The sequence below is a fragment of the Tursiops truncatus genome, chromosome 14, assembly GCF_011762595.2.
Source record: "Tursiops truncatus isolate mTurTru1 chromosome 14, mTurTru1.mat.Y, whole genome shotgun sequence".
Lineage (NCBI taxonomy): Eukaryota > Metazoa > Chordata > Mammalia > Artiodactyla > Delphinidae > Tursiops > Tursiops truncatus.
Genome location: NC_047047.1, coordinates 31,399,816 through 31,426,709, shown reverse-complemented (window position 1 = coordinate 31,426,709; position 26,894 = coordinate 31,399,816). Strand labels below are relative to the sequence as shown.

General features: G+C 46.1%; 1 protein-coding gene and 1 pseudogene across 1 annotated transcript; both read left to right on the top strand.

The window, feature by feature from the left end:
- The first annotated feature begins 383 nt into the window (after positions 1–383).
- Positions 384–1,612, top strand: LOC109551089 (transmembrane and coiled-coil domains protein 1 pseudogene; annotated as a pseudogene).
- Positions 1,613–15,133: 13,521 nt separating this feature from the next.
- Positions 15,134–26,539, top strand: PROKR1 (prokineticin receptor 1). The gene is made up of 2 exons (XM_004322309.4): positions 15,134–15,630; positions 23,971–26,539. Exons 1-2 carry the CDS (start codon positions 15,146–15,148, stop codon positions 24,665–24,667), a joined length of 1,182 nt encoding a protein of 393 aa, XP_004322357.1. The 5' UTR covers positions 15,134–15,145; the 3' UTR covers positions 24,668–26,539.
- The last annotated feature ends 355 nt before the right edge of the window (positions 26,540–26,894 follow it).

Here is a 26,894-nt window from a genome sequence, read left to right as displayed (position 1 = left end):
TTTCTTTCTTTGTGTTACCCACCAACAAAGGGATCTGGACCATGTTCTCTTTACCTGTGATAAACACAGCACCTGGCACATAAGAATACTCAAATGATATTTTTGAATAAGTGAGGAAATTGAGACCTGAAAGGTAAAGTAGCATTTTCAAGGCCACACAGCTTGTTAGTGGCAGAACCAGAGCTGGACCTATATTTAGTTCAGTTTCCGCTACTTTACCACATCCCTTGCACGGAATCAAAAACAGATCCAAAGAATTTTGCAATTAGCGTAGCTTGTCATTTCCTGCTACTGCCTCCAAGTATAGTCTAGTCACCCAATCACGCAGCTAAGTCATTAGCAAAAGAGTACTTGTCGTTTCATTGAGTCAGGTGAAAGCTTTCATGGTGACAGTCAGCATCAAAGATACAATGTGTTGTAAAGAACCAAAAGGTATGTTTTGGGAGGCAGGGTGGAGGGGCTGGACCATTGGTACAGTGTCCCAGGTCAGGGAAGGGTGACTTAGCTGCAAACCTTCCTTAGTGAAGGAAGAGAGAGAAAGGAAAAATAGCATCAAGAAATTGTCAAAGTAAAAATGCCACATTTACTACTTTGCAGATGCAGAGGCCAGAAAGCAGACAGAATCAGAACACACATTGTTAAAATGACCCATAATGCTTTGGAGAACAATAATGTGACTGGCCAAGGCTTGAAGCATCTCTTTCAACACCAGCACAGGAGGTCATCTGTGTCTCCACACGATGTGCGGCGAATTCAGGTAGACCCGAGCCTGAAATGGATCTGGAAAGCAAGAACGCATGTGCTAAGATTGATGGTGTCTCCACCCACCCCACAGCTCTGAATGAGTCCTACAGCAGATCCAACTGCCATCCAAGATAAAGGAAGAGATGAATTTTCATAGTAGGTGGGGCAAGCCAGAGACCGCAAGGGGAAGTCACCAAATCAATAGAAATAGGAGATCTGGCCAGAAGATGGCAGTTGTTATAGTCAGGCCAGCCCAAGTCTCTAGCTATGACTGATGCTTCTAGCAGCTTAACTGTGACGGAAATAGCTTGTGTTGCTGCTGCATTTCAACCAAGAATAAATGGAGTAGTTGGAAGTAAGTAGCCTTGCCCAGACTTCCACTCGCATTGATGGCAGCATCCAATGGATTCCATGGATGGAATATGAGATGCTCAGTGCACAAAGGCTGCTATCGCTCACCTGCACCAGAAGACCCTGAAGTTTACATAACAGATCGAGGTTGTACAAACATCCCAGAGGACAACGCTGATGACTAGTTGAAACTTGCCAGCAGTGCAGACAAGCAACAGGCCACCCACATCAAGCAGGTCTTTGAAGAACCAGAAATCTACTCAAATCTTCTTCCAGCTACAAAAGAAGCTTAAGTGCTACCACTGGAAGTTTTGGGAGATGGAGTGGGATGGGATCTCATGGCAACCACAGGACATCTTCAGGGACATGCACCAGGGTCTGAAGGGTGTGGAAGTGAAGGTGGCTGGCTTCAGTGAGAGTGTGGTCAGCTTAACAAAGGTCAAGAAGCTTTCCAGCTTCTCCCAGCAGCCACTCAGGGGTGGGGGCCGTGATCTCAAAGCCCGAGGAGATCATTTGACTAGTTGGAGCAAATTTGACAGTGTGGGCATCTCTCAAACTTGATGCCCAAAGGAATCATGTAATTTTAGAGCTTGAAGAGATCTTAGAGGTTCTTAGAGATTATGGCAAAGCCGAATCCCAGAGAAGGTAGGCAAGCTGTACACCAGCACACAGACAAGAGCAGGGTAGAAATTTGAGCCCAGCATGTTGGCCTTCCAGCCTAGTCCTGGAGCCTCTTTACCCAACAGAATGTAGAATGGAGGAATACAAAGTTGGATGCAAACGATCAACTGGCATGCTGAATTGATAAAGTGAAGACTTTTGAGGACCAAGTGTTGATTGTTGACCAGTAGACAGACTCTGGGCCACTGCTAGCGTTTCATTCGTCTAAAGGCACCCCTTCCTCTGGGTAGACTCAGGCCACAGGAAGGCCATCAGCTTGGCATGAGGTGTGTGGGCAGGGCTTCGGCCTCTGCATGCCTTCTTGTCTGGGTAGTTTGTGTAGGATACACCCTGGACAGACTCGTCCAGCAGCCTGGCGAATTAGGGACAAGTTACAAGGAAGCCCTTGATGTAGGAGGATAGTGCAGGGAGTCAGGGAGCTTTGGATACTCTTTGGTATCCATAGCCCAGTTCTGTGTACTCTTGTCCAGCTAATGGGGTCAGAACTCAGGTGTGCCCCCTTGAGGCTGGAGGACTTCACACCGTTACCTGACCTGGTTCCACCAGGGTGTGTAGCTGAGTTCTGTGACTGTCACAGCTTAAACCACAAAACTGAGAGACTGTAACCAGAAGCCTCTCTTCCCCGCTGTTGCCTCCGATACCAGAATGCATCTCTCCCCTCTATTGGGTGCTTAGGGCCAGTTCTAGTTGCTTTCCTGGCTAGAGGTGGCACTGAGGCCTGCTGCCTAGGACCTGGGGCTGCAACACACTGCCAAGCCTTTGCTCCCAGCTGTCCCCATTGTCAATCAGCAAAGTAGAAGCAGGGTCTGGCCACACAACCATCTCGTCTCTCTAAGACCAGGGCAGTTCGCTTCTACCACTGGGCCTTCCATACGGCCTCTCCGCACCTCCTGCCACCTACTCCAAGGAGTTCCATCCTCTTGCAGGGCAAGGCTCACCTATTTCCTGCCTGAGCATCACTCAGATGCAGAGTAGCTGCATTATTGTCTTCTCCTCATGGGTTCCAGGAGACAATCTCCCCACGGAAAATAGTCTGAGCTTGGAATTCTACCAAAGCACAGACTATTCTGCCTGGTGTCTTTAATACATACACAGAGAGTCTTCTAAAGAACCGCATCCACCAGTAGACTGTTACACCAGTAACAGGCTCTGGTCCTCAGGTGGGGATTTTTATTTTTGCACAGGCTCCAGACGTGCAGGCTCAGCAGCCATGGCTCACGGGCCCAGCCGCTCTGCGGCATGTGGGATCTTCCCGGACCGGGGCACGAACCCGTGTCCCCTGCATCGGCAGGCGGACTCTCAACCACTACGCCACCAGGGAAGCCCCTGAGGTGGGTATTTTGAACATCTGTGACTTTATAGTCGATTGTCTCTATTTGTATATTTAAAGTATACATTGACATATGCTAGTATCACATTAATAAATTTTATATAAGGTTGTTTTAAGATACTCTGTTTTTAGGAAAATACCCACACCAAACTGCTAATAATGGGATTAGGGATAAAGGTAAGTGTGAGAATTTTCATTTTCTATACTTAGTATGGTTTGAGGTGGTTTTTATTGACAACAACACATGTTACTTTTGTGATCACAGACAAAACTTAAAAACATGGAAAATATATACTTCACATACTATGCCTCATTAAACACTACACACACACACACACACACACACACACACACACACACACACACATATGTATTCTTTATTCCTGAGAATAGTATTTGATGTGGGGAGAGAGAGAGCACGAGCGGGTGCAGGTGAGCGTGGAGTCTGGAGACACCTGAACATGGATGAGGTGACATCATCAACAGGTAAAAAGCTGATGAGGAGGTGAAGTGCTGCACACAAAGTGGCATTTCTGTCTGGGCAGCTTGAACTCTTCTCAGACCCTTCCTTCCAAGTGATGGCTTCTGCTCTACTTTACCTAAATTACAGGAAGTCCTGGTCCTTTGTCTCAATATTCACTCCATTCAGCCCTCCCCCGCCTTTTGGTCAATTAACATTGAGAGCAGTTTCATGAGATGAGCTATATCACTATAGTCTGGCTTTTGGCAGTGATAAAAGTGCTTCCAGGGGTTTGCCGTGCATATCACTTGTCTTCCACCTCCCACCACGCCCCTGCACAACCGTCTACACACACACACACCACACACACACACAACTTGAAAATGGTCTGAATGTTAAGACAGTTTTGTAACTTATTCAATAAACCATGCAAAAGATTAATTACACATTTATACATGTAATTTGAGTTCAACCTTCTCCTGTGCCTTTCTCTACACATACAAGGAGCTCAGAACTCTGACACTTGACTTTCTGTAGAATGACATCATCTTCTTGGCCGTGTGCCTGTGGCTGTTCTCCTGGCTGAAACTCAAGCAAATGTCAGGCAGGTCAAAATCAGAAGGGGGAAATATGGTTGTGTGAAATCAACTGAATCAACTCACATTTATTACAAAGCAACTCTGGGCAGAATGCATAAAGGCTGAAGAATCAGAGAAAGCTTAAGACATTCCCGAAGGGAGAGTGTTGATTTGAATTCTTAAATTAAGCTACTGATCCAATTTCCATTTTTGCATTTTGTGATCTTGGCTAATTTGATAGGCAAAATTTTATGCCATTGTATTTAGATGAAATTTCTTTGATTACTGGTGAGAGTAAGCACTTTAAAATACATTTTATTATTATTTGCATTTCTTTCTGTGAATTGCCTATTTGTATATTTTGCTCATTATTCTTTCGAGGTACCAGCTTTTTCCTTATTACAAAGTAACAGTACTTCATATACGAAGGATCTTGACCTTTTGTCTGCAATATTTGCCATAAATATTTTTCCTAGTTTGACATTTATCTTTTAGTTTTGTTTATGGTTTTTCTGACTTTCAAATGTTTTAATGTAGAAAAATCTATCCATTGCCTTCGGGGTTCATCTATTACCTTTTTGTTTTTTGCTTAGTAAAGGCTTTACCACTCTGAGATCTCATGAATCTCATAAATTTTTATCAGTGTTTTCATTCAGTTTTTAATTCTTTGAATTCAGCTCTTTAATCCTTCCTTTTTGCATTTTGGAATATAGTGTAAAATAAAGATCTAAATTAATGATTTCCCCTAATAGGTGAATCTCCTATTTGTTGTAATCAATTCACCCTTTTCTCATTTATGAAATTTAAAGGATTATACAAATAATATAGCTGCAATAAAAAAAATCAGAAAATACAAATAGTGGAAATGAGGGGGAAAACACTTGTATTTTCTTTCCACTCTGAGTTGAGTGTTAGCAATTTCCTCCGCCCTTCCAGACATTTTCTTTTCTAGATGATGCGTACATTTCCCCTCCAAATGGAATCATATTGCAATATGGTTTTGTAACCTGATGTTTTTCCATTCAGTAATGTATCATGACTATCTTGCCATGTCAGTCAATATACTTTTACAGCACTACGTCCTAATTAACTTTTCATTGAAATATATTGTACATTCAGAAACGTGTACATTTCGTAAGTGTACAGCTGGATGAATTTTTACCAACTGAACACATCCATGTAACCAGCTACTAGATCAAGAAGAAGAATATTACTAACACCCCCAAAACCCTCCAAATGGTTCTTGCCTGTGATCTCTCTTCCCCAAGGGTAACCATTGTCCTTCTGTCCTGACTTCTAACAGCATAGATTGATTTCATAGTCCTATTTTTGATAGCTACATTGTATTCCATCACACATAAATGTATCACAGTATACTTGCTATGGGTTAACTTGTGTCCTCCCCAAAGATATGTTGAAATCCTAACTTCCAGTACCTGCGAATGTAACCTTATTTGGAAATAGGGTCTTTGCAGATATAATCAAGTTAAGATGAAGTCATCAGGGTGAGTCCTAATCCAATATGACTAGTGTCTGTATAAGAGGAAAATGCCATATAAAGACAGAGACACACAGAGAAGAAGGCTATGTGACCATGGGGGCGGAGATGGGAGTGATGCTGCTATAAGACAAGGAGCACCAAGGATTGACAGCCACCACCAGAAGCTAGGAAGAGGCAAGGAAGGACTCTACTTAGAGACTCAAAGGGACCATGGCCCTGCCAACACCTTGATTTCAGACTTAACTTCCAGAACTATGAGAGAAGAAATACCTGTTGCTTTAAGCCACCTAGTCTGTGGTACTCTGTCATGGCAGCCCTAGGAAACTGATAACCCAGTTTTGATGACTTTGGGGTTTTTCTTACATTTTATTATTTTATAGTGTTATGAATATTTATTTTGTTCCTTAAAAGAAACTATAAGAATGAACTATCTGAATCAAAGAATACTAGTAGACAATGTGAGTACAAAGTACTTAGTAAGACAATGGCTATGATTCACCAACTATCTCTAAGTGTTATACTTGGTGATAGAGGTGATGTGGGCTCCTTCCTTTGTAATGAATTCCTCTGTAACTCCAGTCTCACCAGGATTCCCTAGGCTGTGGGTACAGTGGGCCCACATAAAGATTATAACTCACTTCTGCCACCACCTCCATAATCAGAACATTCCAGCCCCTTATCTCTAGGAGTCTCTGGGGTGGGGCATGAGGCAGTGGTGGTTATCATTCCAGTTCTTGAACAATCCTTGCACCTTCTTCTCAACGTCCCAACACATCCTCCATAAAGACTTTTGGGGGCCTGACTGTGCTACTCCCTCTGAGAATTCATTAAGTCGGTGGAAGGACCCATCTCATCTTCAGAAGCTGAGCTGCAAGGTGCCAGGGCACTGTGGCATTCCATGTGGTCCTCATTGCATTAGAACCAGGCAATGTTTCTTTCTTTTTTTATTTTTCTGCGGTACATGGGCCTCTCACTGTGTGGCCTCTCCCGTTGCGGAGCACAGGCTCCGGATGTGCAGGCTCAGCGGCCATGGCTCACGGGCCCAGCCGCTCCATGGCATGTGGGATCTTCCCGGACTGGGGCACGGATCTTCCCGAACCGGGGCACGAACCCGTGTCCCCTGCATCAGCAGGCGGACTCTCAACCACTGTGCCACCAGGGAAGCCCCAGGCAATGTTTCTTAAACGAGGAGAAAAGGCCTTTCTTAGCCACTCTGTACCAGGAGCCCCCAAACAGCCCTCCCTGTTTTGTCTTGTCTCCCAGAGTCCTGCTGCCTATAGCCCTTTCACCTGGGACTTAGCTAGGAAGATTGGAATCTGAGGCAGACACCATGTGTCAGCTGCATTACAGTGCCCATGTGAAATATTCCAGATTGATGATTCCACAGTTAGACTTCATGCCGGGATGTATCCAGATCTTAACAGTGAGCACACTTTCTGCTCAAACTCATTACCTGCTGTCTTCTTGAGCCTTCATGATATTTTGATATTCACAGGTAAAATATCCTCTTCTCTTCTTTTTAAAAAAAAAAACATTCTTATAAGCCATGACCTGTTTATTTCTCCAGATAAATATAGGAATAGTATTGTCGACCATTAAGAAGTTGTCAAGGATGGCATCAAACCAATGAAATTAACAAGAGGTTTGACATCTTTGGCATGTTTGGGTTTCCATCAGGAATGACAGCATGTCTCTGTGCCTCGCTGAATCTCCTTTCACATCTCCTCCAGAGGGATTTGGGGAGCTGGAGAGGAATGGCAGAGAGCAGTCCAAACAACCTGCTGAGTGGGCTTTGGGAAGCCGATCAAGCATTGCTGGCTCGAGTACAGGGGAGGTCATTGAAAAAGGAGGCAGGATGAGTTCTGAGCCAGCTCTGGGTGTCTTCCAGGAATTCTTGATTTTTTTCATGGCACTAGATGAGAGAGTGTGCCCAGGGAATAAATCTGATGAAAGCAGAAAATAAGCTGATTTAGTAAAATTTGTCAGACAGGAGGAATTGTGGCTGAACCCTGGAGCCAAGGATCATGGAAAGAAGGGTAAATTGAAAACAGGTAGCAATGTGCACTGTGGGTGTGGCTGAGCAGAGAGGCGGGGCTGAGCTAAATTTCAGGAGACTGGGATTCCAGTCTGAGCTCTGAAGTCATGCTGCCCTGTTCCTTTGGGCTAAAGGCCTTTCCTCTTGAGCATCTGTTTGCTCTTTTCTCGCTATAAGAGTGCTCACTGAAGGACCTCTAAGGCTCTCCTTGAGCTGGGTTTCTAAGTGGTATTTACTAGAGCAACACAGGAGTTGCATGGCTGAAAAAAGCCCCAAGATGTTAAACTTTCATGTCTAAACCAAAGGACATAATTATAGAATGATGTGATGAAGAAATGAAATTTCAAAGCACCTTTGGGATGATTCCTGCCAGTGGAATAAGAAAGGAAAAAAATCCAAGGTAGCTCAAGAACATTATTTAGGGGTGAGGGATACCTAAAAGCTCTAAAAACAGTGCTTTCCAAATGAGTTCTTTCTTTTGGTTTTGTTGGGTGACGGCTCCCTGAGGTGAAATTCTCTCTGATACTGTGACTTGCTTTGTAGGTGGGATGAAGCAAGGAATGTGCCCCTTGCAGCAGGAGACTCTAACCACAGAAAAAATTTCCAGGTCATTTGTGTCTTTGGGGCTACACATTTGAAAAAGAAATTACATCATTGGAGTTCCAGATTATTTTAAACTCATTTCCTTTCCTTCTTCTTCCCTTATTTTTTTTTAAAAAAATTTTATTTACAGATTTTGCCATAAGCCTAGGTTTAACTCTGTCACAGAGATGAATTATTAAAATTGGGCCCCAGATAGATGTCTGCTTCACAGATGGAGGAGGCTCCCCTGAAGCCTTTGGCAGAAACTGACATGTAGGGACTAAGCCCTTCAAAGGAGTCCCCACCAAGAGCTGCAGTGCATAGAACCTGCCAGACTATATCTGCTTCTAATATTTCCATTTCCCCCATGGGGGTCCTGGCCAATAAATTCTTCCAATTATGCCCTCATGACTCCAACTCCACAAGTCACCCAGTACCTCACTCCTCTGAAGGTCAAAAATGTCTTCATTGAGGCTAGCATTATTGTTAGCTTCAAGAACCATTCATTGCCGGGTTTTTGAAGGGGAAATAGGAAAATTCTAAGTTTTGCATTGTACCCAGCCTCCAAGATGGCCTCCATATCAGTCCCCAATGATCCACCTCTTGGTATTCGCACACTTGTGTGGTCCCCTCCCACACTCTGGCAGGGTGTGCGTGAGTGTGTGACAAATAGCATATTGCAGAAGAGGGGAGGTCAGCTGCCACGTAGTGAGGTCACTCGGGCAGCCTAGAGAGAACCCCACATGATGAGAAGGAACTGAAGTCTCCAGCAACAGCCAGTGAAAACTAGACAACAACCTTGTGAGTGAACTTGGAGGTGGATCCCCACCCCACCCCAGCTGAGAATTCAGATGAGAGTACAGCCCTGGATGACAATTTGACATCAATCTCACGACAGACCTTGAACCTGGAACCACCCAGCTATGCCACTCTCAGATTCCTGACCCTCAGAAACTCAGTGAGGTAATACATGTTTGTTGCTTTCAGCTCTGAAGTTTTGGGGTAATTTGGAATGCAGAAATAGATAACTAATGCACTCTGTGCTTTGTTTTTGGTTTTCTGAGTAAATAGGAAGACATGCTATATGGAATGACAGGTCAACATGTGTCTATCTTATATCTTCCCTGAGTTTGGGGCAGGATCAAGGAATCCATATGTTTAACTAGCACCCCAGATGATTCTTATCATCAGGAAAGTTTGAGAAACAATACAGAACAGGATTCAAAAGTGAATGAGACATACCTCTTCTTCAGGAAACTGTGCAAGATGGAAAGCAAATTGGTACACAGAAATACATTTAAAGAGAGGCACCAAGTGTCAAGGAAAGGTTTGAATAGCCTTGGGGGAATCAAGGAATGCTTCCTGGAAGAAATGACACATGAGTAAGATCTCAAGGATTGGTTAGGACCTCAGGGAGCAATATATGGAAAGAATCACAGAGTGAGAGTAACTGGTGGCATTTGTCAGGGGCCTGCATTGCACCAAGCACTTTACCTGCCTCGTCTTATCCAGTCCTCACAACAGTCCTGTGCAGTAGGAGCTACTGTCACCCATTTTACAAGTGGGAAAGCTAGACTTTGGTTAGCACACTGTCCAAGGTCACACAGCTCCTGTGTGCAGTACTAGGTAGAAAGGAGATAGCTGAGTCTATCTGCCATGCTTTTAACTGCTATCGTGTTCCATGTCCTAGGGGACATGAGACTCAGAAATGTGAAAGGCTGGGACATTTTTGCAAAAGACAGGAGTTTTGTGGAAATAACAGAAGAAGGTGTCCACGGAGGGATATGGGCCAGGGGAGGATACTGTATGAAGTGCTGGAACATGGCAGTGGTTTCCTAGTGCAAGTTCAACTCATTCATTTAGTGAATGAGGAAAGGGAGTCTCAGAAAAGTTCTGTGACTTGCCTGAAGTTTGATAGTGGCAAAGAGGAGTAAAAGTCCAGACCCCTGGCAGCCCCATTTCCATTGTGGACAACTGGAGGCCAAACTTTGATGCCTTACTAAGGAGATCTGAGCTCTTCCATGGCTTTTTTTTTTTTTAATAAATTAATTTAATTTTGGCTACATTGGGTCTTCGTTGCTGCGTGTTGTGGTGTGCGGACTTCTCATTGTGGTGGCTTCTCTTGTTGCGGAGCACAGGCTCTAGGCACACAGGCTTCAGCAGTTGTGGCTCACGGGCTCTAGAGTACAGGCTCAGTAGTTGTGGCGCACAGGCATCGTTGCTCTGCAGCATGTGGGATCTTCCCAGACCAGGACTCGAACCCGTGTCCCCTGCATTGGCAGGTGGATTCTTAACCACTGCGCCACCAGGGAAGCCCATGGCTTATGTTTTCTGTTTGTTTTGTTTTGTTTTTAAACAATTTTAAGTGTACACTTCAGTGACATTAAGTGTTTTCACAATGTTGTGCAACCATTACCACTATCCATTTTCCAGAACTTTGTCATCAACCCAAACAAATTCTGTGTCCAGTAAACAATAACTCACCATTCCTCTTCTTCATTCTATTTTCTGGCTCTATGAATCTGCCTAATCTAGGTACGTCATATATGTGGAGTCATACGTTTATCCTGTTGTGTCTGAATGTTTTCACTTAATATGATGTTTTCAAGGTTCACCCGTATTGTAGCATGTATCAAGACTTCATTTCTTTTTCCCCCCATTTTTTCTATTGTGGTAAAATACATATAATATTTACCATCTTAACCATTTTTAAGTGTACAGTTAAGTGAATTAGGTCCATTCATATTGCCGTGCAACCATCACCACGCTCCATCACCCTAACTCTTTTCATCTTGCAAAATTAAAACTCTGTACCCATTACATAGGAGCTCCCCTTCCCTTATCCCCTCAGCCCTTGGCAAGTGCTCTTCTACTTTTGGTCTCTATGATTTTGATGCATCTAGGTACCTCATATCAGTGGAATTAGGCAGTATTTGTCTTTTTGCGACTGGCTTGTTTCACTTAGTATAACGTCCTTAAGGTTCATCCGTATCCCATCATGTGTCAGAACTTCCATCCTTTTAAAGGCTGAAAAATACTCCGTTGTATGTACCTACTACATTTTATTGATCCATTCATTTGTTGATAGACGTTTGGGTTGGTTCTACCTTTTGGCTGTTGTGAATAATGCTGCTATGAATATGGGTGTACAAATATCTCTTTCAGACACTGCTTTCAATAATTTTGGGGATGTACCCAGAGGTGAAAGAACTGGATCATATGGTAATTCTTTTTTTTTTTTTTAACTTTTGAGGACCTGCCATATTGTTTTCCACTGTGACCGCATCACTTTACATTCTCACCAACAGCACACAAGGGTCCCAATTTCTCCACATCCTCGTCAACACTTTTATACTTCATTCCTTTTTTCAAGGATAAGAAATAGTCTAATGTATGCGTACACCACATTTAAAAAATCCATTTATCAGTGGATGAACATTTGGGTTGTTTCCCCCCTTTGGCCTGTTGTGAACAATGCTGCTATGAACATTGATGTACATCTGAGTCCCGGCTTTCAGGGTTTTTTGGGAAGTGGAATTGCTGGATCAAAAGCTAATTTGATATTTTAGTTCTTGAGAAATCTGTAGACTTTTGGAGATCTGTGCTCTGTAAGTTAGCTCTGGTCATCCTAGCCTTTTGAACAGATATCCCTGGGTGGGTGGGAGGCCACCTCTCTCTCCCGCATCCACACCGCTGCCCTCCCCCCGCTTCCTTGCTTTCCGGAAAGCGGTTCTCAGAGCCTCTAACACAGAGGTCAGGCGACTGAAATGAAGCTGACCCCGGCGTCCAGTTGGGCTTGTCTGAGGGAACTACCTTTGGGTCGCTCCCAGCGTCTCCTGCGAGGGCGGTGTGGGCAGGAGGGGAGGCTCCTCCCGGTTCTCTGAAATCTTGCCAGCTCATCGGGCCCGACCGCCCACTCTGGCGGTGGCCCCGGGGCTGGCCAGGTGAGCGGCCGAGCGGTCCCGAGCCCCGGGGTGGGCGCAGCCCTGCGGGATGGGAGCCTCGGGCGGCAAGTCCGCGCTGAGCCGGGCTCCAAGCTCCACCGCCCTCGTTCCCGCCCCAGGCGGTCGTTCCGGAGCCTGAGCCCAGGGAACGCGCGCTCCCTCCGGCGTGTCCTCGCCTCGAGCTGCCGCTTCTGCGTCCCCGACACTCCGGCCCCGGGGGGACTCCCGGGGTCCCCAGCCGCGCGCGTGCCTGGGCGACCCGACGTGCCCCTGCCTGGAGCCCGGAGCCCCTCCCTCTCGTGTCTCCCGGACCCGACGGAGCACGCCTCCCCGAGCCGGGCACCCCGGCCCTGGGCGCCCCACGGTCACCCGGGCGGGGACAGCGAGGGGGGCGGGGGGGCGTTGGTGGCCACGCCGAGGAGCCGCGGTCCTCTGATCTGCGGCGGCGAGAGCGCAACTCCCGCAGAGCCCAGCCGGGAAAGATCCCCGAGCAGAGGAGGGAGAGAGGGGACCCGTGCTCTTCCTATGGGCCTCTGGGAGAAGCGGCTTGTGTCCCCGGACCCGGAATAAAGAGCTCAGAACCTTGTCCGCCCGGCGCCGGGATGCCGCAGGTACGGAGAGCGCCCTCCGGGGCGATGCTCCTAGGACTCCACGCGGCAGCGGCCGCCAGGGCGCGGGGGCTTTTGAGTGGGGAGGGGGCTTTTCAAGAGACTCGCACTCGTGCTCATTTCTGCAGGGGACCCGGTCTGTCCCCTCCTTCTGTCCTTAGGCGTAGCCTCTGAGGCTCCGAGGACTAAGTTGGGAGCAGGCTTATCAGCAGAGGCTGCAAAGAGATGCTTCCAGAGATGGGAAGGTCTGGCCAGGGGGCAATCCCTAAACGCAGGGGCTCCAGAGGACACCGGGTGACAATGGGGTTCCTTCTGGGGAGGTGAGAATGAAGGAGAAAAAGAGATCGCTGGACAATTTCTCCCCAAATCCCAAATCTCCTAACACCCGTTCTCCCCAAGAAGTTTTTATGCTCTTTGTTTTTAAAACATGACTTTGAGTCTTCCAGGTAGCGAGCTTGCAGGGTCCCTCTCCAGAGGTGGCGCGCCTTGGAGACCCACAGGGCCTGCGAGGGGTGAGGACTGTCCCACGCGGCGGACTGCATCCTTCCTGCCTGGATGGCAAGCCTGGCCCTCTCTGACCTTTCCGATTTGGGTTCTGCTTCACACACGATAGCAGCAAAGGGCAGGGCCTGAGAGGGGCAGGACCGATGCTCAGAGAAGGAAAAAAATCTGCGAAAAATGGAGGGGAAGTGTTGGGGGAAAGATGGGGGACTGCGGCTGGGCCTCCTTGTGCAGAGGGACTTCAGTTCTACCCCCAAAGGCAGGCTCCAGACATGTCACCTTTAAGGGATGTGGGCAGCATGCTCTCCTGAGGGTCCTAGGAGTCTTTCTTGTGTCCCCCTTTCCCAGGAACCTCAGGCTTCCACACTTCCCCTCCCTCTCTGAATTTCCTGCCCTCTGTGGAGCTCTCCAGACCCCAGCCCTCTTCTTACATCCCAGCAACCTGGCCTGATGTTTGCAGGCTCTGGGAGGGACTGGATCTGCAGGGAGAGGGAAGGGGACATGGGGATTCTGGCTCCCTCTTGGTTCTGCATCCCCACCGGTGCAGCTGACAACCCCCTCCTGGTACCCCAGCCCCATCATCTGGGTCAGGAGGGCCCTCCTCTTCCTCGAAGCTGACCGAGGAGGCCTGGGTCCTCACTAGTAATTCCTTGCAGTCCTAGGATGTAACACCCTCCCTCTCCAGGGACCTCCATGCTTTACAGACATCACTGATCTCTTGCCTGGAGGATGTTGAAACTCTGAGAGCTCAAGCTATTTATCTCAGGACACACAACCAGCCAAGGAAGGATTTTGTTCCAGAGTCCCCTTTCTAAGCCACTCAGTGATTAGGCTGGGACTTCACTCTTGCAGCCTCTGTGTGGGGACAGGCCTTGGTAAATGCTGTGCCTGGCTTCTAGGGTCACATCAGACTTGGAAGTAGGAACAGGAAACCTAGTGAGGAGAGGGGAAGGTGGCTGCTACATAGGCTCTGATTTTAAAGCAGTGTTTTGCCAGAAGGAAAGAGGCTTGGAGAGCAGTCAGGCCTGTCTCAAAGTCTTGCCTCTTCAGTGGAATTCAGAATTTTTTTTTTTTTTTTTCGGTACGTGGGCCCCTCACTGTTGTGGCCTCTCCCGTTGTGGAGCACAGGCTCCGGACGCGCAGGCTCTGCGGCCATGGCTCACGGGCCCAGCCGCTCTGCGGCATGTGGGATCCTCCCGGACCGGGGCACGAACCCGTGTCCCCTGCATCGGCAGGTGGACTCTCAACCACTGCGCCACCAGGGAAGCCCCAGAATAATTTTTTAAGCTACAGAATGGGACAATTCCACAAGGACAAAGTTCAGGCTGTCAGGACAAGGAATGGGGTTTGGAGCAGGTCACTTTGGTTCTCTTCAGCCTCCCACACTCCTAACTTTGGTCCCTGAGAAAAAGTGCAACATTCAGAATCTTCAGTGAAACGGAAATAAACTGAGTTAGCGCTTGTTTGTCTCTGTAGCAATCTAACCTTCCCTGAATGAGTGGGTATGTGGTTTTGATTCCTTTGTTTTCTTTCCCTGGTTCCTTTATTTCCACTCCATCACCTTTTCACTCTGGGCAGGTGGCTAATGGGTCAGCTTAGTTTATAGAATGGTTTTAAATTTAGCCAGGTTCACTTACATATGTAGCCAATTGTTTGTATGTCTTTCCAAGGCTTAGGATGGAGCTTGGATACTGGACCCCAAGGACGCCTGCAGGGACAATCTGACTCATTAAGGGAAAGCTGAGTACCAGCAGAAAGGGGAGACCTCAGCCTAACGACATCTCCCCAGAGGAATTCCCAGGAGTGTTGCTCAAGGCTTCACCTGGCCAGATGGAGGTCGACATGGGGGTCATGGATGAGAATGCCACAAACACCTCAACCAACTATTTTTCTCTGCTTGACCCCCACGGAACCCAAGCTGCTTTCTTCCCATTCAACTTCAGCTATGGCGACTATGATATGCCCTTGGACGAAGATGAGGATGTGACCAATTCCCGGACCTTCTTTGCTGCCAAAATTGTCATTGGCATGGCGCTGGTGGGCATCATGCTGGTTTGTGGTATTGGCAACTTCATCTTCATCGCGGCCCTGGCCCGCTACAAGAAGCTGCGCAACCTCACCAATCTGCTCATCGCCAACCTGGCCATCTCTGATTTCTTGGTGGCCGTCGTCTGCTGCCCCTTCGAGATGGACTACTATGTGGTACGCCAGCTCTCCTGGGAGCACGGCCACGTGCTGTGCGCCTCTGTCAACTACCTGCGCACCGTCTCTCTCTACGTCTCCACCAACGCCCTGCTGGCCATCGCCATCGACAGGTGAGTGAGGGGTGGGGACAATGAAGGAAGGGGCAGTTGTGATTGATGAGAGGTATCTGTATTCCCCAGAGCTGTGGATGCATGGGGGCCCAAAGGTGACCCATTTATTGAACAGGGAAAAGAGTTCTAGTTTTCCAGTGGTAAGCAGGCAGGAGGTAGTGGAGCCCCCTAGAGCTGGGCAGCAGGAAGGCTTTTGATCCCTCTGTTATGGACATGCTCCTAGATGTTGTATCTGTCAGAGGTCTAGAGGTAGGCGGCTCCCAGGAGGTGCGGAGGGACAAGTTTAAGTTTCAGGCAGTTACCTCTTGAGTCAACTTGGAAATCTTGAGGGAGGTTTCTATCTCATCAAGACATCCTCTACTGATGCCCCTACAAACACCAGTTGATTTTTTTATTGTTATGATGATTTTTTTAAATTTTATTTTATATTGGGTATAGTTGATTAACAATGTTAACACCGGTTGATTTTAAATAACGTTGAGGGATTTGTTCTAAAAAACAAACAAAACAAAACAAAACAAAAAGGAGACCTATGCTTACTTACTCTGTTTTGGTTGTTGCAGTAATCAGCCGGTTGCTTTTCGTACATTAGTGTACAACAGTATGCAAGAGCTGTTTCTAGTGATGAAAAATAGAATCAGTAAGAGCAGCCCATGCAAATCTTTCCTATGTTATCTTTAGGCTTTTCATTTAGTATAATCTCCTGTGCTAATGGGCCAGAGTAGTTTTTGTTCCCTTGGAACAATTTTGCAGGCTTCTGTGCCCAAAGTTGGACTCTTGTTACAAAACACCTTGTTGCAGTCCAGAGACAGTTACCCTGAGGGTCTAATCGGGCCTCTGTGTACTTGGATCTGCACAGCCCTTCTCTCTCTCTTAACCCAGAGAACCTGAAGCACAGATGGTCTCCGTGTCCCATGGCCTCAGGGCTCTGGTGGCGTTCAGCTCCCTCCCCCCTCAATCAGGACACCCCAGGACAGTGTTCCCAGGAGGAACACAGCAAATAGAGCCCGATTTCTGAAGCCATCAGTGGGATGACCAGGGGTAGAATACCTAGACATAGACCACTCCCAAGGGCAGAGGGTTGAAAAGGAGCCTGGCCTTAAAACCTAAGAGGATATTGGAATTAGCACATGAAATAGCCCTCGGTTTGTCACCCATAGAAGGTGTCCAGAGGTGTCATCCCTGCGCAAGGCTTGGCCAAGCTCTTCCACATGAGTCACGAAGCCCCCATGGTGTTCTGTCCACCCAGCAGCGGACCCTGGGTGAATCTGTAGAAGGAACAGGAGGGACAGGCAAGCAGAGTATCTGCCCCCCAAGTTCCCTTCACAGCTGTCGAGGAAGATCTCCGAGGACCTTGTCTCTAAACTTTTCTGAAAGTGCCACCATCCCTCTTAGCACATGAACAGGACAAAACATATGGGGTTATTTCCTGAAGTTTCACTCTGGCAAGACAGTTTTTCACAGAAGGTGCTCTCAGCCACTGAAAGTGGGGTAGGTAGGTGCCTGCTGTGGGGTGGGCCCCTGCTCCCTGGGTGAGACCCATTTTACCATGGAGGGGGGCTACTCGTAGAAAGAGGTAACACTGCAGGAAGAAATGGCTTCAAGGGGAATGGGAGCCAGGACAAAATCAGGGCATTGGGCTATTCTGAACATGTAAGAGGTAATATCTATGTCAATCAATCCACCTCCATCCACTGAACTCTTTCAAACTCATATTCGCCTTTCATATGAAACTCAGCTTGTCTGAAATATTGCAGGCATTTCTCTTACGGTGGGTATGTTAATCGGGAACGTGCTTTGCATCGGCTATGGTTAGGGTGGGGCTGTGATTGGAAACTTGACCCCAGACACTGGGTTTGACTTTGTTAGTTTTAGGCAACTAATTTTTGTCTTGATATAAAAAATATGGCCACAGTTATAAAAAATCTTTATTTTTGTTTAATGAAATTTCTGTAGGAAAAGTGTGAGCAGTTAGTCTGCCTGGGTTTAAATTCCTACTGCCCCACTTATTAGCTGCAGGGCCTTATGTGTGTTAGTTGACCCTTCTCTGCCTCAATTTTCTCATGTATAAAATGGGAATAATTAGAAAACCTAATGTATTGGGTTGCTTTGAGGATGAAATGAAATAATACATGGAATTGTTTAGAACAATGCTTAAAACAGAGTAAGCACTTAATAAACGGCAGATGTTATGCTTTTAAATGAACCCTTAAAGGAACAACAACAACAAAACCTGATAAACTAATGACTATTTCCGATTGGCTAACCTCTTTGCTTTCATGACAGTGATTGTTTTTGTGATGTGATTAAAGAAATAATGATACAAAGTTTCTAAGAAACACAGCTCTCAAGATATAGTAGAACAGAACTATTTATCTCCCACCCGTTCTCTGTTTCTACTATTGGTTCTATGGTTCTCCCAGGCATCTAAGCTCAAAAGTTCCCTCTGTCCTGGCTGCTCTCTCCCTTTCTCCAGCATTCACTTAATTCCCAGGCCCTGACAATCCCCTCCCACACCCGGCCCAACCTCCCCACTGCTCACCCAGAGCTGAATTATCAGTCTCCTCTTGGTCTTCTTGCGGCCAGTGTCTCTCAGCTCCGCCCCTCTGCCAACCTTACTCCCTCACAATCCATCCTAAGCATTCATTCATTCACACAATGCATTTTTTTTTTTTTTTTTTTTTTTCTGTACGCGGGCCTCTCACTGCTGTGGCCTCTCCCATTGTGGAGCACAGGCTCCGGACGCGCAGGCTCAGCGGCCATGGCTCACAGGCCCAGCCGCTCCGCGGCATGTGGGATTTTCCCGGACCAGGGCACGAACCCACATCCCCTGTGTCGGCAGGTGGACTCTCAACCACTGCGCCACCAGGGAAGCCCCAACACACAATGCATTTTTATAGAGCGACTGCAAAGTTACAAATACTATTTCAAGCACTGGTGATACGATGGTGAATAAGCAAAAAAGCTCCTTGTGCTGATGGAGCTTGATGGAGAGAGAACAGTCAGGCAAGCAACCAAGGAAGGTAATTTCAGAGCATGAGAAATACTCTGAGCAAAAACAAATAAACATAACCTATAATGGAAAAGAATCCGAAAAACAAATACATATATGTATAACTGAATCACTTTGCTGTACACCTGAAACTAATACAGAATTGTAAATTAACTCTTCTTCAATAAAACAAACAAACACGCAAGCAAACACGGAGAGTGACCAAGGGTGGGAGACGCTCTAAGTGGGAATCAGGAAAAGTGTCTCTGAGAAGATATTTGAACAGACCTCTGAATGATGGGGGAAAAAAAACTGGCCTTGTAAAGACTGGGAAAGAGCATTCCAGACAAAGAGAATTCTAAGTGCAAAGGCTTCGAGACTGGAGCAAACCTGAGGGTTCTAGGAATAGCAAGAAGGGTCCCATGGCCCAGGGAAAGAAAGCAAGACTGCAGCCAAATTAATCTTCTGCCTCATACACACCCCCCTCTCCTGCTCAGAAGACCTCTAACGACGCCACTGTATACAAAATATGGCTGGAATCTTTTCATCTGCTTTTCCACCATTTTATTATCGAGCTCCAGACTGCCTGCCCATCTCATGCTGGGTAAACACATTGATGTCCTGTTTTCCAAAAACGGTTGCAATCTTTTTGAGAACTGTCACCATGGCTTATGACATTTCTGTTCATCCAGTGCTAGGTACTTGCCGAAGGTGAAGTTTTACTAAGATCCTAGGTGCCCAGAATTCACAGACAGCAAAAGGTTATAAAAGAAGTAAGGCATGGGGCTTCCCTGGTGGCACAGTGGTTGAGAGTCCGCCTGCCGATGCAAGCGACATGGGTTCGTGCCCCGGTCTGGGAGGATCCCACATGCTGCGGAGCGGCTGGGCCCGTGAACCATGGCTGCTGAGCCTGCGCGTCCGGAGCCTGTGCTCCGCAACGGGAGAGGCCACAGCAGTGAGAGGCCCACGTACCGCAAAAAAAAAAAAAAAAAAAAAGAAGTAAGGCATGATCCCTGCTCTTGGGAAGCTTACCATCCAGAGTGTGGGGGGAGGGGTGAGAACTAACACAGGAAAGTTAGGGGATAAGTAAAGGGTCAGTTTGAAATGAAATTTAGAGAAGGGGGAGATTGTGGCGTAACAGAATAATCAGAGGAGGCTTCATGCAGGAGACAGACTTTTCACTGGCTTTCAACAAATGACGATCAGCAAGGAGAAGAAAGGATTGCCAAGAGGGTAGGTAGAACTGTGTTTGCAAAAGCCGAGAGGTGAGAGTGCTTGAGGTGAGAGTGAGGTCCGGGGAGCGGGGGCGGGGACGGGGGACAGGGCAAGGAATGTAAAAGAGTAGAGATCAGAAAGAATAGGGTCCTGTTCTAGAACATCACAAAATCTAGGCACAGGGAGTCAGACCTGAGGGTAGCAGGGAACTGCAAAAGATCCTCAGAGGACTCTGTCCCCTCAGGTCTGGGTTTCTTCTTTGATGTGGAGACACCTGCACTGCCCTCGGGGTATATCTTTTGGATCTCAGGCACGTGGGGCACTGGGGTCCCTCCTTTTTTTTATGAGGAATCCAGGGGAAGCTGGCCAGTCTGCCTGCCTGTTGGCAGCTCTCTTGTACTGTCTGGATGAGGCAGCTAAGGCATGAAGGACAGCACTCAGCCTTAGGAAGCCCTCATGCTTCCTGGTGAGCTTATTGGTTGGGGCTGGTTGGCCCAAAAAGCAGCTTGTACATTTGCTACCCATCCCATGAGCCGCCTAGTAGCTACTGTGACCGCCACTTCCGTGATTAGAACTGGGGCTGAGTCCTGGGGCAGAGAGGGGGCTCAAATGCTCTTTGCTTAATCACCCAGCCCACTGACATCACGCAGTTAGTGGCTGGACATTTCTTTGTCCAGCAGCCTTCATTCTTTGTTCTCTGGGAAATGCTGACTCTTAAAGTGGATCTGGACCTGAACCACTGTAGTGGTAGACACGCTACAATGCCAAGTGCATACTCCTAAGGAAAGTAGTTGCCAATCGCCTGACTCCTTTTTGGAACGTCAATAGGTTGAAACTGACTATGATGAAAAGAACGGAGGGGCTGCCAGGATGCCAGAAGGGCAGGAGGAAGGGATATTGCTTGCTCTGGTTTGAAAAGGAAGGAACAATTGGCATATTGGCAAGCCCACTGGATTTGGAGCAAGATCCGGATGGGTCTGCGTCATGGTTCTGTCGATTACTAGCTGCGTGGCTTTTGACACGTTATTTAACTTCTTCAGACCTCAGTTTGCTCTTCTGTAAGGTGGGCATCTTTGCTCCCTTACCTATTCAAATGAGTTGGGGTCATCTAATGAGAATGTGGATTTGAAAACGCTCTGTAAATTCTAAGTTGCTTTACAAAGTCAAGCAACTATTACTAATAATGGAGTTCTGAGCCTAGCATACCCAAGGCTGGTGGCAATCCTTGAAACCGTTTTCTGCAATTTGCCTATTGGTTAATGTATTTGGAAGACCTCTTGCACAGCATCTGGTGCTAACTTTGGGGATGGAGGTGGGGTGATGTCAGGATGAGCTAACTATCTGATGGGCAATCACAGATTAATTTTGATGTGAAGATTAGTAAATCCAATAAAATAGGTCCAATAAAATAGAAAGTAGCATAGAACTTGCAAATGCAGGATTTGCCAGTAATAGGTGAAAGAAAATTGCTTGCTATACAGAATAGCTCTAAAAATACATTTTAGGATACTAAGAGTTTCTTCTTGTACATTAATAACCTATTGTTTATGTGCAGTGTCTCAGTGGAGCTTCACAGTATCTCTGTGAGCCTGGTAAGGCACTTGATATTCCCATGTCACAGATGAGGAAATTGAGTCCTCAGGGCTAAGAAATGAAAAATTCGCATAGCAAGTTTGTGGCAAAGCTGGGAGTAGATTCTTGGTCTTCTAGATCAGCATCCTCCCCTACGTGTTCATTGGAAAAACACTCTGAGTTTGAAAATATCATAAAGACTTGGGAAATTACTAGTGGGAAAAGAAGGAATAGAATCATAGAGTGAACGTTCATATAGCAAGCAGTTATGAATACAGAAATATTCTTTGAGAGAGTAATTAACAGAACACGGTGGGGTAGATAGAGAGGGAGAGAGCTGGTGAGAACAAAAGCTCTAAACTCTTAGTTTTCGTTATGGTTCAGAGCAGCTTTGGTGCCCTCCATACAGCAAGAGTGGCGTGGTCTTCATGTGCACGGACAAAAGCATTGCCAACACCCTGCAGACATTCCCATTTCACCCTCAGCATCCACCCTGGGAGACTGGCGAGTGCCAGGGATTGTTGCTGGTGGCGGAGCATGAAAAGCAGCCAGATGGGCGACCAGAGGGTGGACCCAACCCATCCAACTTCATCTAACAGCTGGTAGCTACAAGACAGCAGAAGTCTTGTGCCACTGAACTCTCCATATGACACTCAATGGGGTTGGCTGTCTGTGTTGTGGGAAGGACAGAAACAGCAGGAATATGACAAAAAAAAAAAAAAAAAAAAGAATGACCCTCCTCTTCCAGTCAAAATCCCAAGTAAGATGACCTCAAAGGGATCGGCTGCAAAGGGAACAGAATTGTTTGGCTTTCCTTCGGGCCTCCGTCACGGTTGCCCTTGGCTTTCCCAGGGATGAGCTGTGGACACGTGAGGATGTGTTTATTTCCAACGTTGATTAGTCATTCCCTCCCACTTCACTTGCCATCTTTCTCCTTCTCCTGCTTCCACCCCCTGCCACACACAGAACGTCTTCCAGGAAACCAGAGCTCTCTGTCTAAGTATGTGCACTCTCTCTGGGAAGGAGGCTTTCATACTGCACGAATGACTCACATCCCCCGGAAAATGCTCTCTCTTGTTTTCTGGACAACTGTGGTAACAGCAGTGTGGTTTTAAGGGAAAGAACAAATGCAATATCTTTTACTGTCTGTTGCTTTGTGGTTCAAAAAACAAGTTCGTGTATATTCTCAATTGATTTTCACATCAACCATGTGAGATAGGGTTAAATGTTTTCTATCGAGAGTCCTGTGGTATTTGACCTTGAGAAAGTCACTCATCTCTCACTAAGCTCAATTTTTCAACCTGAAAAATAAGATAAATGGTCACATGCTTTTCCTCCAACTTTGCATGCAGAGCAATGTTTTTAAAAATGTGGAATGAAGGCAAAGCTTTTCTATCAGAGAGGGCAAATCCTCCCAACAACTCTGGAATTATCAGGTCCTTTTAGCTCTAAGCTGTGGGGTAATTAGGATGAATGGCCCTGAAAACAGGAAGGACCTGGGAACAGTGCCAGGCTAGAAACCGATAGGAGATGTTATTACTACATTTAATAATAATAGTTACCATTTATTGAGTATATACCGTGTTTTAAACTGTGCCAGAAATTGTGTCTGTATTGGCACATTTAATCTTTAAAAACAAACAAACACAAAAACTTTTGCAGATAAGGAAATTGAGATTCAGAGAGATTAAACATAACTTGCCTGTCCTGGGCATATATCCAGACAAAACTCTAATTCAAAAAGATACATGCACCCCTATGTTCACAGCAGCACTATTCACAATAGCCAAGACATGGAAACAACCTAAATGTCCATTGACAGATGAATGGATAAAGAAGATGTGGTGTATATATACACAATGGAATATTACTCAGCCATAAAAAAATGAAATAATGCCATTTGCAGCAACATGGATGGACCTAGAGATTATCATAGTAAGTGACTATGTAAGAGAAAGACAAATACCATATGATATCACTTATATGTAGAATCTAAAATATGACACAAATGAGCTTATCTATGAAACAGAAACAGAAGAGACTCACTGATATAGACAACAGACTTGTGTTTGCCAAGGGGTGGGTGGCGGGGTGTGGAAAGGATGGATTGGGAGTTTGGGGTTAGCAGATGTAAGCTTTTACATATAGAATGGATAAACAACAAGGTCCTACTGTATACCATAGGGAGCTATATTCAATATCCTGGAATAAACCATAATGTAAAGAATATGAAAAAGAATATATATACATATATATATATATATATATATATATATATATATATATATAAAACTGAATCACTTTGCTGTGCAGCAGAAATTAACACAACATTGTAAATCAACTATACTTCAATTAAAAAATAAATAAAAACTTGCCTGAGGTTGCACAGCTAGTAAGAGGTGTAGCTGGAGCTGGCATTCAAGTCTGCCTTTCCTGGAAGCCCACATAACACTGCTCTTTCCCTCCACACCTACCATTTGTGACTCAATGTTGCCAAAATAACATCATCCTCCAGCACTTCCTTACCCCAGTGGTTGATCCCATTTGTGTCCTTGTCCTAGATATCTGGCCATTGTCCACCCGCTGAGACCCCGCATGAAGTATCAAACAGCCACTGGCTTGATTGCCTTGGTGTGGATGGTGTCCATCCTCATTGCCATACCGTCAGCCTACTTCACCACTGAAACGGTCCTCCTCGTTGTCAAGAGCCAGGAGAAGATTTTCTGCGGCCAGATCTGGCCAGTGGACCAGCAGATCTACTACAAGTCATACTTCCTGTTCATCTTCAGCATTGAGTTCGTGGGCCCGGTGGTCACCATGACCCTGTGCTATGCCAGGATCTCCCGGGAACTCTGGTTCAAGGCTGTCCCTGGTTTCCAGACTGAGCAGATCCGGAAGCGGCTGCGTTGCCGCCGGAAGACGGTCCTGGTGCTCATGTGCATCCTCACCGCCTACGTGCTGTGCTGGGCGCCCTTCTACGGCTTTACCATTGTGCGTGACTTCTTCCCCACCGTGTTTGTGAAGGAGAAGCACTACCTCACGGCCTTCTATGTGGTTGAGTGCATCGCCATGAGCAACAGCATGGTCAACACCGTGTGCTTCGTGACTGTCAAGAACAACACCATCAAGTACTTCAAGAAGATCATGCTGCTCCACTGGAAGGCTTCTTACAGTGGGAGTAAGTCCAGTGGGGACCTTGACCTCAAAACCACGGGGATGCCTGCCACTGAAGAGGTGGACTGCATCATACTGAAATAACCCCAGGACAGGACCTTTGGGACCCTGAGCAGTGTGCTTAGGTACACGCTATCAACCAAGAACACTTGGTGTGTTGCATAGAGCAAAGCAAATGGACAAATATGTCAACCTTGTGTTCAGGGAGCTCAGAATCTCTAAAATGGGTGTGATTAGACACCATCACCAGTGGCTGACATTCATTGAACATCTAGTTTGTGCAAAGAGTAGGCACTGGTGAAACCTATATATGTTGACGATATTTAATAGGCAAAAAGAAGTAACGATAAAACCAAGAAAAATGTTGAGAGATAGCCTGGAATAATGGGGTTTCCAGAAGGGAGCCTAAGTAGGCATCTAAGACTGTGGTACATGTGTCTGTAGGGTGAGGGTCTCTCTGGACCATCTAAGTTACTCATCAGACACTGATGTAGCCCATCTCTGGGATTGTTCCTAGGCTTGAGTTCACTCCTGACATTTGCAGGGCTGGGGCAAGAATGCAAAGCAGGCTTCTGGCTCTTCCTGCAACTTTCTCTTCTCATCCTTGGTCCTGATTCTCACCCTGGGCACCCAGGAAAGAAAAGAACATACAAATGGTTGGTGGGGGGGACCCAACAATGAGATTCAGTGACTCTACAGGCTTACTGAGGGCTCGTCCCTCTTTCTAATCCACCTCCTTTGTTTGGTGTTTTGAATTTTGAATTTGGAAATTTGGGATCAGAATATCTGATCCAGCCTTGGCTCCATCACCTGTGTGGGCCTGGGTAAAGCCTCTTGGTGGGGACAAAGATGATACCTGTGATGGCTACCAATGGGGTGGTTGTGAAGAGCCAATGAGATAATATATGGGAAAACTCTTTCAACCATGCAAGCAATCAAAAGAATGGACTAACAGCTGTGTGTAGAGCCCAGGAGAAGGAAAGACTTGTCACCTTAGCTTATGTATCTAGAAACCTCACCATCTCCCCCTTTCATCATTCTTTGTGTGAATATTCCCTTGCTCCTCTCAGCAGTGCTGTGTATGCATTATGTGCCTAATAGCATGATGGTACAACAAGGTAGTGAAATTTGGTGGCAGAATTATAAAAGGAGATGGTAGCTTGGTCTCCAGGCAGAAGATGAGCTCAGGGTTTTAGAAACTTCAGAATCAGAGCATCTTTGTGATCATGGAAGTGTCAACCATGCCTGTTCCTAACCAGTGTGAATCTGGGCTATGTGATACTTGTTTCACAGTCTGGTTTTATTTTCATGAGTGTGTATAGCTATAGAGCAGATTCGTCCTTTACATCTTAAATAATTCTAGAGCAGTACATCTATAATGCTATTTAAGTGACATGTGTATGGTGTTTCCCCCTCCAAACATAGTCAACTCTTTATTGACAACAAAGTTTATTTTTCTAATAGTTACTGTATTTCCCTGGAAGACACATTTCAAAAACCTATTTATTTCTTCTTATTCATCATCCAGCAGACTTACCCTATGGTTTAACCGGAATACTCTCAGAGGATAAAAACTAATTAAAATATTAGCCAAAAGCCAACGTGCTTTGGAAGGTAATTCTTCTTATTTTTTTTTTAATAAAATCACAGATTGCATTCTAAAATTAGGAAAGTTAGTTTTTGGACTGAACAATAATAAAATGATATAATTTGTGGTCATGTTCATCTTTTCCATTAGGAATACTAAACATGAGTTGACTGTATTAAATAGGAATTTTTTACATGTGACAACCAAACCTCTTTCTGATTTTCAGCCTAAAATATCAAATTTTCACTTGTTTGCCTGTCTATAATATTTCTAGATATTGTGTCTGTTCGTGATTGTACAGTGAATGAAAGTGTTGTTATCAAGTGAAATAAAACAATCTCTTCTCACCCAATGATAGGATTGTCATCCCTGGAAGAGGTAACCAAACACTGAATAACACTCAGAGATGTAAGTAATATTGCAGCCTTATCTGAGAGTGAGTTCTGATGGAAGGAGGGGGAGGAGAGAAGGAGAGACAGAAAGTAGTCTTGGGAAGCTGGTCTGTATGATGGGGTGAGGAACGCATCTCATCATTAGGGGAAAATATTTAAAAAAAGATGCGGAGGAGGAAGTTGTTGAAAACACGTTTGGCTGACTTTAATACCAACAGCGAGGGGCCTCCACAGTATGTAGTGGGCTGAGCTGATCAGGGTACAGGGGTTGTCTTGCACAGTCCTTACAAAAGCCCTCCAAGGCAGGGGGAGGGGTGGGGGCTCATATGAC